The 10,673-nt window shown below is 47.6% G+C and overlaps 1 protein-coding gene across 1 annotated transcript; it reads right to left on the bottom strand.

Annotated features, from left to right (window-relative positions):
• Positions 1–2,915: 2,915 nt before the first annotated feature.
• On the bottom strand, positions 2,916–10,414 carry LOC145800696 (uncharacterized). Its single transcript, XM_082890423.1, has 3 exons — positions 9,620–10,414; positions 4,060–5,721; positions 2,916–3,359 (listed from the first exon to the last, which is right to left on the bottom strand). Exons 1-3 carry the CDS (start codon positions 10,412–10,414, stop codon positions 2,916–2,918), a joined length of 2,901 nt encoding a protein of 966 aa, XP_082746549.1.
• Positions 10,415–10,673: the final 259 nt, after the last annotated feature.

The following is a 10,673-nucleotide window of genomic DNA, read 5'->3' as shown; positions in this document are numbered from 1 at the left end:
ATGATGATGACTTCTTATGGGTGTCCGGTCACTACGAGGACACCGAGGCGCCCATACCGGGCTGGTATATTAGGAAAGATTTTGGTAGTGCTGGTAAGCAGCTCGGCTAACCGCACTATCTTCTTTCTGCATTAGTTTCTCTCTATGCCGGTTTGACACTCTTTCTTTTTGCAGATTACAAGCACTTAGCAGAAGACTACAACCGGGCTAACTAAGAGGCCATTAGAGTCTTACTGCATCATCCAGAAGAAGAAAGAGAATCACCGAAGCTGCTCGGCTTTGAACCGACCTACAACTACAAGGCGCCACGCAAAAGCCGGGTCACCAACTTTCTTCGTGCTTCTTCCCCAGAACCTGACCCAAATCTTCCGCTGATCAAACTTGTTCATACCACCGCCGAGCAAGAAATGGCAAAAATCCGGGCTATCAAATCAATGATCACCGGTGAACCGAGCGACTCCCAGCCACCAGGAGCTTCTGGGGGGACTTCCTCCACTCCAGCCGGTCAAAAGGAAGGGACTGTGCTGGCTCTTGCCAGCGAACAACCAACTGGCCGGTCGAAGAAGCACCCGAGGAAAGATCTGGCCGGACAACATCTGGTGGATGAGGACTCCACCGAGCAAGCTTCGACCGATCTCGGGGACCAGACCGAACAACAAATCAGTGGGCCATCCAAGAGCCCAAGTGCCCCCTCGGTCTGGTCGCCAGAATTCAAGTACAAAGGCTGTGTTGTTTCTGCAGCAGACTTTGTCTACGCGGACAAGGACTACTTGCTCGGTTTTAACATGACCAAGGGGTTGATCCTGCCCGCCGACATGAAAAAACATGACGAGCTGTCCGACCTGAAGGTCCTCTGCTTGGCAGCGAAATCCATAGTGCTGGTAAGCTGTTAGTCTCCCTTTTTTTTTTTTCTTTTTTTTTTTTCAAGTTATCGCCCGGTTTTTGTTCGGTTTCCTTAATGCAAACAATCTTTCACTTGTTTGCAGGCCGCACAAAAGAACTATCTCGCTCATGAGTGCATGATCGCCGTGCGGCAGAGTTTGCCCGACGCCATTGCTAAGAACAAGGCGCTAACGGCCGAGATAACAAAGCTCAAGGCCGCGCAGGAGGCGGTTGAGGCCGAGCGAGATACACTAAGCCAAAAGTTGGACCGGGCTGAAGCGGACAAACAATAGGCCCTGAAGACGACGAAGGCTCGGTACCTCGCCGAGCTGTGCAAACTGCGCGATGCCCACAAGGAAGAGAAAGACAAGGCGGTTGATGACGCCGAGGACCGGGGATACGCGCAGGGCGAGAAGACTTATGAGCGGCAAGTTCAAGTTACCAAGGACATCTTTTTCCAGTGCGGTTGGAAAGCTGCCGTGGAAAAAGTTGGCCTTGGTCAAGACGCTGATATGTTCCTGAATCCCCTGCAGCCTATATCCCGGTCTACATGCAGGCGTACGCTAATGCCGCTCAAAACCGGTTCATCGAAGAGGCAAAGAAAGCGGCCGAGGAAGAAGCCGCCGTCGCGCAACAAACCAAGCAAACTTCTCCCGAAGCATCTCAAGATGTCGAAGATCAAGTGGCTAATCGGGAGGTTGTCGCGGTGGAAGGCCTTGATGACGAGGTCGTGGATGGGTTGCCGGAGCAAACGGTTGAGGTCGCTGAGCAGATGGTTGACCTTGAGCTGGATTGATGATGTTCCCTTCTATTTTCTGCTTCGTTTTTGGTTTTTTGCCTTTTTGGAATGTAACCGGGCTATGCCCCACAGTTGTAATGCAATTTCCTTGGTCAATGAAATTTGAACTTTTTTGCTCGCTGATCTTCTATTTCTGTTCGGTTGACACATGCAAAATTTCTTCATTCAAATTTTAATGCATCACGACTGGTAGGTCGGCCATGCCGCGCAATATGCCAAGCTAAATTTAGAATTTCATCAACTCAAATGTTCGCGAATCATAACCGGAAGCTCGGTACTTTGATTCTTCGAATGAACCCAAACATTCTCATTCGGCCGAGCGAAGTCAGCTCGGCCTTAAGTTGGGCAAAGCGCGAACATTTAGAGTAAAGCGAGCATAAATCAGCTCGGTCTTTGTAGTTTTGAAAGCGCCCAAACATTTCATTCTGGCCGAGCAAAAATCACCTCGGCCGCTCTAGCTTCGACATCACTTCAAGTCTTGTATTTGGGCGGGTAAAGATCAGCTCGGCCCTAAAGGAAGTTGGACAAATCACCAACATTTCATTTTGGCCGAGCAAGACCTGCTCAGCCTCTAAATTGGGCAAAACACCAATATGTCGATGTGGCCGAGCAAAATCAGCTCGGCCTTTTGAGTTGGATAGAACGCCAACACTTCTTTTTTCCGAGCAAAGTCAGCTTGGCTTTTTGTAAGTTGGACAAGGCACCAACGGATCGCTTGGCCGAGCAAAATCAGCTTGGCTCTTATCAATTGGACAAAACACCAACATTTCGTTTTGGCTAAGCAAAATCAGCTCGGCCTTTACATTGGAAAAAACACCAATATTTTAATTGGGCGAGCAAAAATCAACTCGATCCCAACGCTGATTGAACAATTCACCAACTGTTTGTGCGGTCTGTTTCTATACCGGCCAGGGGGAAATCAGTTCTGCCCGGTGCGGGTTGGTCTCCTTACCCCTGGCCTCTATAGTGGCCCAGTATCCTTGCCATGTCATTCGTACAGAAAGATATAATCCAAAAGAACAATAGGGTTATTTTTCATTACAAAAAGCAGTGCTATCTTTTACATCAAGTGCCAAAAGGCTAAAGGTCTAGAAGCAACAAAAGCAAGTACATTTCAAAAGTAGAAAATCTTAAGGTTGGCTGCATTCTATGGTCTGGGGATAGCTTTACCGTCTAAGTCCTCCAGATGGTATGCCCATTTGCCTGCAAGGCCAGTCACCTTGTATGGTCCTTCTCAATTTGCACCAAGTTTTCCTTTACCAGGGACCACCGTGTTGCCCATCACTTTCCTTAAGACCCAGTCCCCGGTTTTGAACAGCCTGGGGTGCACAGCCTTGTTGTATTTCCTGGAGAGTTCTTGCTGATAAGCCGCTATGTGGATCAGAGCCCGTTCCCTTCTTTCCTCGGCTAGGTCAAGCTCCAATGCCACTGCTTCATTGTTCAAATCTGGCTGGAATCTCTCAGACCGGATGGTTGGCATACCAATTTCCAGTGGGATAACGACTTCCATGCCATAGGCCAAGGCAAATGGTGTCTCTCCGGTCGACCGCCTTGGCGTAGTGCGGTATGCCCATAGCACGTTAGGGAGTTCTTCAGCCCACTTACCTTTGGCTTTTTCAAGCTGCTTCTTCAGCCCGTCCAGGATGGTCTTGTTTGAGGCCTCTGCTTGACCATTCGACTGAGGATAGAACGGTGTTGAATTGTAGAACTCAATTTTTAACTCTTCGCAAAATCTGCGAAAGAGTTTCCCATCGAATTGAGTGCCATTATCTGAGATGAGGGCCTTAGGTATGCCGAAGCGAGTGATGACATTTTGCCAAACAAACTTCTTCACATCTTTTTCCTTTATGGTTGCCAATGGCTCGGCCTCAACCCACTAGGTGAAATAGTCGGTCGCGGCGATGAAGAATTTGCGATTGCCCGGAGCTGCTGGGAGCGGTCCAACAATATCTAATCCCCAGAGTGCAAACGGCCAGGGACTTGTGAGGGGGAGCAACTCTCTAGCGGGCTGGTGGATTTGGTGAGCAAATTTCTGACACTTTTCATATCGGTGAACGTATTTCTGCGCATCCGCCTGCATGCACGGCCACCAATAGCCTTGGGAGATTGCTCGGTAAGCCAAAGATCTGCCCCCAGTATGGCTCCCACAGATGCCTTCATGGATCTCATAGAGGAAGGCTTCCACTTTGGCAGGATGGACACACTTTAGGAACGGCCCGGTAAAAGACTTCTTATATAAGGTTCCGGACGGCGAGAGCCAAAACCACTTCGACTTAGCCGGATTTTATTGGCCGCCTTCTTTTCTTCAGGCAGAACTCTATCTTTTAGGAGGTGATGATGGGGTCCATCTAGGAAGGTCCCAAGTCGGCGCAGAATACCTCGGGCATTTCTGGTTCCTCAATGCTTGGCCGAGGTAAAAATTTTATCATTAAGGGGTTAGGAAAAGCTGTCTGTGTAGAAGCAAGCCCGGCCAATTCATCAGCTGTGTTGTTTTCTTCGCGCTTGATCTGTTCCATTCTTATGGCGGTGAACTTCTTGATCTCTGCGCGCACCAGTGCTTGATACTTCGCCATTCGCTTATCCCTGGCCTCATACTCCCCAGAGACCTGATTGACTACTAACTTGGAGTCGTTGAATACCATAAGGGCTGACGCTTTCATTCTCAATGCGCTTCTTAGTCCAGCAAGGAGGGCTTCATACTCCGCCTCGTTGTTGGACGCTGGGAAGCCGAGCGTAATTGCTTGCTCGATAACCAGCTCGTCCGGTGAAGTCAGTATGATACCCAGCCCGGCCCCATGTCTATTGGATGCCCCATTGACGAAGAGCTTCCACATCTCACCAATGAACAGCTTCCAGCAATCAGAGGGGTTTTGGGAGTTTCTCAATTCCAAGTCTCTGGTCGGCTTATTTTGGTCTCTTCCCTCGTCTTGGTTGAGTTCACCTTCTAATAAGTTACCCGGCTTCGCTAGTTCGGTCGCCCTTCGCCCTTCTTCCACTTGCGAGCCAACACTTGTCTCTATCGCTTGAACCATGGGCTGTGCTAAATCCTCACCAGCCAAATCAACCGGGCAAACTGGATGCGTTCCAGGGGCAAATTCTGCCACAAAGTCTGCAAGAGCTTGAGCCTTGATTGCGGTGCTCGGGTGGAACTTGATGTCATACTGCCCCAATTCCACGACCCATTTCAAAATTCGCTCGATAAAGTCTGCCTTTTCAAAGAGTACCTTAAGCGGAAACTCGTTCAGCACAACTATTGTATGGGCATGGAAATAGTGCGCCAGCTTCCTCGAAGCCATCATCAGGGCTAGGGCTAATTTTTCTAGTGGCAGATATCTTGATTCAGCAGGGAGCAAGGTCTTGCTGACGTAGAATATCGGTAGGTGCTGGATGCTTTCAGCACGAACCAATACCGCGCTCACCGCGTGTTGAGAGACAGCCAAGTAGAGATACAACTCTTCACCCGGCTGAGGTGTGACTAAGATAGGGGCTGAGGAAAGGTACACTTTTAGGTCTACCAGTGCACGGTCACATTCGTCATCCCAGAAGAACTTGGCCTTCAAAGTTTTAAAGAAAGGCCTGCAACAGTTTGAAGACCGGTTGATAAATCTGTTCAGCGCGGCTGCCATCTCGGCAAGATGTTGCACGTCCTTCGTGGAGTTTGGGCGCTCCAGTTCTTGTATTGCCTTGATTTGGGATGGGTCGGCTTCAATTCCTCGGTTTGTGACCAGAAAACCCAGAAACTTCCCGATGCCGACTCCGAAGGTGCATTTGGAGGCATTCAAACGAAGCTTGTGGTGTTTAAGTATGGCAAACACCTCTGCTTGGTCGGCGAGGTGCTGAGACTTCTCCTTACTCTTCACCACCATATCATCGATGTAGGCCTCCATGGTGCGGCCCAGAAGTGGAGCGAACATCTTTGTCACCATCCTTTGAAAAGTTGCCTCGGCGTTCTTCAGTCCGAACGGCATGACTTTATAACAATATAGGCCTCTAGGGATAGTGAATGATGTGATCTCTCGGTCTGGTTCATACATGGCTATCTGGTGGTAGCCGCAATATGCATCCAGGAAGCTAAACCTCTGATGGCCAGCGGTCAAATCCACTAGTTGGTCAATTCAAGGGAGGGGGAAGCTATCTGTAGACATCCCATTTTTGACCGTCCTCAAGACTTGGACGTCACCGTTTGAACACCCGGTGATCATCCATGTTTGTGTTTGTTTGGAGTTCCCGGAGGTCTCGGCTACGCGCCTTGCCTCAGGATCTCCGAACTCGACTGTTTAGTGTCTGGTTTTGCACCAAACACTTGTGTTTTGCCTTGGAGGGGCAGGGAATGCCTTGTGAGGCATCCCCACACACCACCGGCCATGGCCAGAGGCCACCGGCTGGTGTTTTGTTGCCATCGGCAATGTGTACTGCCGGTCAGCACTATTTGTTGCCGGTCGGCAGTCCATTTTGTCAAAATGGCATTTTTGAGCAGCCGACTACTGTTCATCTGCTTTTGCAGATATTTTAATACAGTTGTATGGCATTTTGTTCCCCTCCATACACGTGTATGGAGGGATGGCTTCCTTGTTAGCTTACCTTGTAAGCTTTACAAGATTGGCTCCTCTATAAGAGGAGCCCTCCTCTCTTGGCTTTAGGTTAGACACTTTAGAGAGAAAAGTTGTGTGAGAGCTCTGGTTTTAGGTCTAGGGTTCCATACATATTCTATCTCTATACCTCTCTCTCATTTGGCCTTTGTGTGTGTTTAAGTGTGTTTGTGTCTTACTATTGCACACAAACACATAGTGTTACACCTTCCCTTGGCTACTGAAGTTCTAAGAGGTTGTTCTTGAAGTTCTTGGGTGGTTTTGAGCTTGAAGAACCAGCTGATCCACCATTTTTGAAGAAAGTCTACAAGGGTAAGAAGTTTGTCCCTTTATTTCCCATTTTTGCATTGTATTTTTGCCTATCTTAGAACTGTTTTTGTGCTTAGTGTATAACATAAAAAATTTCTGTTTTTGGGTCCTCTAAATAGTTTGTTTAGAGTGTTTTGTGGTTTGGAGGTGTTTGACCCCTCTTAGGCCTTGAGAGGCCCCATTTTGTGCCATTTTGAGTGAGCTCCGGGACCTTGGTGTTTGGGCCTCCTCACCACTGAAATCTTGAGGGATTTCAGAGGTGAGGATGGTGCCTTGAGGTCCTAGGAAGGAGAGGGCCACCCCCTCTCCTTGTTGTCCTTGAAAAGGACCATTTTTGGCCTCTTGAGGGAGCACCTAGCTAAGCTTCATGTTGACCATGCCTTAGTTATTTTTTGTGCTTATTATGCCATAATATGCCTCTGTTTTTTGTTGGTTTTGGTACACCATGCATGCTTAGCATACCTACCTTGTAATGCCATGTTTAGGCCTTAACATGCCTTAGGTTGTAAACCATTGTTCAAGCATGTTTTAGGTCTAGCTTTGTGGAGCTTTTGTGCTTATTTTGCCATGCTTGAGGTCTGTCCATAGTTGTTTGGGTCGGCCATGGCATGCATTGTATAGCCCCTTTGCATTTTTGGCTTGTTGGCCTTAAGTGTGTGAGTGTGTAGCATGCACTACTTGCTTTATTCTAATGATTTGGCATCATTTATAGCATAATTTTAGTACCTTTGACATGCTTGTATGCTTGCCTTGGACACCTCTTTAATGCTTTGAAAGCTTGTGTAGCATGCTCCATGTTTTGGCGTTTGTGCATGCCTTTGAATTTAGGTCATTTGGAGGTCATCTAAGTGATCTTTAGGCCTTGTCTTAATATGCTAAAACTCTGTTTTTGATCAATAAGTTCATGCCATGTTTGGTCTTGCTAAGTGTAGTTCAATACTTCATTAGTTTGCTTTGAATGCTTGGGCCATTTGTTGCATGTTTAGCTTATCTTGTTTGCTTGGTTTGGCACCATGTTCTCGCATGATTTTCAGAGCTTAATGCATGTCATTTGTCCATGTCTGCACCTTCTTGAGCGTGCTTGAGAATTGCTCTTTAATACTTAAGTGTCGGTCCTTGTGTGCATGCATGTTTGCATGTCATTTAGCCCTCATTTCATAGCACTTCGGCCACTGTTTTTGGGCCTAATTAGAGCTGCCCATATCATGCTCAAGTCTACCCTTTGTTTGTTTGCATGTTCGTCTCGCATACTTGCTTGCATAATTGCATGAATGCGTTGCATTGCCACGTCGCATCCTTAGCTCACATGCCTAGGATCGCATTCCACTTGCATGCATGCTTGGCCTCTTGAAATGTTCGTGAAAGAGGTTGAGTCTCTTTGGTTTGTTGGTTTGCATTACACTTGACATCAAATGTGCATGCTTGGTCTCTTGGGCCATAACACATTGAAATGCGCGATTGGCGGTCCGAGAACCAAGAAGCATGTCCCTTTGACTCATTCACATGATAAGGAACATGTTTGGTGCATATATGGCTTGAATTGTATTGCCATGCTCTGCTTTGCCCTCTGCTGCTGTCAAACAGGTTCTGCCGGCATTCTCTGCCGGCCGACTTCATGGAGTGCCGACCGGCAATTCTCCCTCTGCCGATAGCTTCACCAACGGCCAGTGACCACATACCACTGCTGGTGACAATCCTATTCAGCCGGTGACATCTACCAATGTCCAGGGAAGCAGTCCTGAGACTTTGGAAGTTTCCAGAGGAGTATATCAAGGAAAACAGAGGCAGCCTAGGCATGGCAGTGCACTTCCGAGCAGGACCGAGCACGCATTGCATTAGGCTCTCTTCTCGAGGCGGTTTACTGTTTTTCCTAGCTTAGTTAGTTTGTTAACTAATTAGGCAGTTTGTAATAATTAATTAGCTCGCGAGTTAGTTAATTTGTAATATTTATTTGGTCCCTCCGAGCGAGAGCGAATCTGTAATAAGTGTGGGTGCGTGTGCGTGCATGTCTTCCAATCCCCACTTCTTTCTTCCCTTCTACTTACCTGCTTTGATGGTTAGTAATAGGTCATCTTTAAATTAGCATACCTCATGCTATGCATGCGTGCATTCATGCATTTGTATCGCATGCACCAGGCTCGGTACATCATGCTAACTGCATTTGTACTTCAATTCCAAATTGAATACGTGCATCAATTGGTCGCATTTCACATGCCATGTTTAGGTTAGCCGAGCCTACTCTAATTGCATCCTGTATGTGTTGCATTAGTCAAATTGACATGAACTAGGACCATGCATGTTGGCTAACTAGTTTATTGTTTTGGCACGGAGTACTATGTAAGTATTTATGCTTTAGCATCTCGCATGAGTGTGAATGCTATCATGACAGCATGCTTACCATGTGGCTAGATGCTTATGTGATAAACTATTTGAATGCCTGTGGGTGAATGTTGGATTGTTTGAGTTGGAAAAACTCGTTGAAATCCATATTTTAGCCTACTTGCGAGTAGCAAATTCCAAAGTGCTTTTCAAGACAAACGGATATGCAATGCTTATTTCCGAATTAGGCAATCTAGTCTATACTTGTTTGCTGTGCGCATAATATAGTAATTCTAGGCTAATAAACGGGATAAGAACACATAACGTTTTCAAAAATGGATATCATGGTTAGTAGAGGCCGATCTTCGGATCGGGCGAGAGGGGGTGCTCATAGCTGACATTCCCCAATCGTACCCAAGTTCCCGAGCCGAGGCAACTTTGGTGATGACGGACACGTGGCCTTTGGCACCGAGTCAGGGTTTCCTAAATTCCCCCATAATAAAATATTTAGGTGGCGACTCTGTATCTGGCAAAGCAGTCCATGTTTGGCACTTCTTTTCAAAAATCTGTTTCTCAAAACGATTTGCTGGATTTGGACTCTTTGGTTCAGATTAAGAACCGTGACACAAATCAAGTCCGAACTGTAGGGAGGGCCCCACGCGGGCGCGTCTACACTATCCTTTGGGCACGCGCGGTTGGCCGTCTTATAATCAACACACACCCGCCATTTGCCATTCTTTTTCGGAACCACCACCGTGTTGGATATCCATCGAGGGTACTGCACTTCTTCTATTGCCCCCGCTTCTAGCAAATTTTTGATCTCTTCTGCCACTACCTCGGCATGGTGCAGAGCCGAGCGGCGAGTCCTCTGAATGACCGGCCACGCATTAGGGAAGACATTCAATTGGTGGCAAATAAAGCTGGGGTCGACGCCAGGCATGTCGTAAGGCGTCCACGCAAAAGCCTCCAAATTGAAAACCAAGAAGTTGACATTATCTAACCGCTCGGCGCTAGATAAAGACGATCCCAAGAGGAAGAACTTAGTTGGGTCGTTCTCGTCGATGCACACTTTCACCAAATCCTTGACCGATTTTTCCTCTGCTTTTCTTCTGACGTCTTTAAGGACCTCCTTTCCCTCGGGTCCCTCAATCATTTGGACAAACCTTTTGGCTGCTTGACTGCCATTTACCGCAATGAAGCATTGTTTTGCCATCACCTGATCTCCCCAAACTTCCTTTATTTGTCCGGTTGACGCCGGGAAGCGCAAAACCTGATGGTAAGTCGACGCTACTGCTTGCATGGCGTGCAACCATCCCCTGCCCAAAATCAAGTTGTATGTGGATGGGACTTTGAGCACCCAGAACTCCACTTGCTTTATGACTGAACCCGCTTTGACCGGCAATATGGTCTTCCCTACCGGCCATTCTGGCTGAGAGTTGAACCCAACCAACGGAGACGTCGCAGGGGCCAAGTCCTTGTCCTTTAACTTCATTTGTTTGAACACGTCATAATACATGATTTCGACCGAACTCCCCTGGTCGATCAAGATCCGTTTGATGTCAAAGTCTTTGACGCGAAGAGTTACCACTAGGGCATCATTGTGGGGCGTCTGGATCCGCTCCAAATCCCCACTCGAAAAGGTAAAGATGTCATTCTCTTCGGTCTTTCCTTTCTTCACAGCGGGCTGAATGGAGAGCACTTCTCTCATGTGCTCGGCTTTCTTAATCATCCCTCTTAGCTCGCAGACCCTGGTTGGTTCAACGATGCCATGGATG

Source organism: Camellia sinensis, chromosome 10, assembly GCF_055761805.1.
Source record: "Camellia sinensis isolate YWXY chromosome 10, ASM5576180v1, whole genome shotgun sequence".
Lineage (NCBI taxonomy): Eukaryota > Viridiplantae > Streptophyta > Magnoliopsida > Ericales > Theaceae > Camellia > Camellia sinensis.
This window is presented reverse-complemented; position numbering and strand designations above follow the sequence as displayed.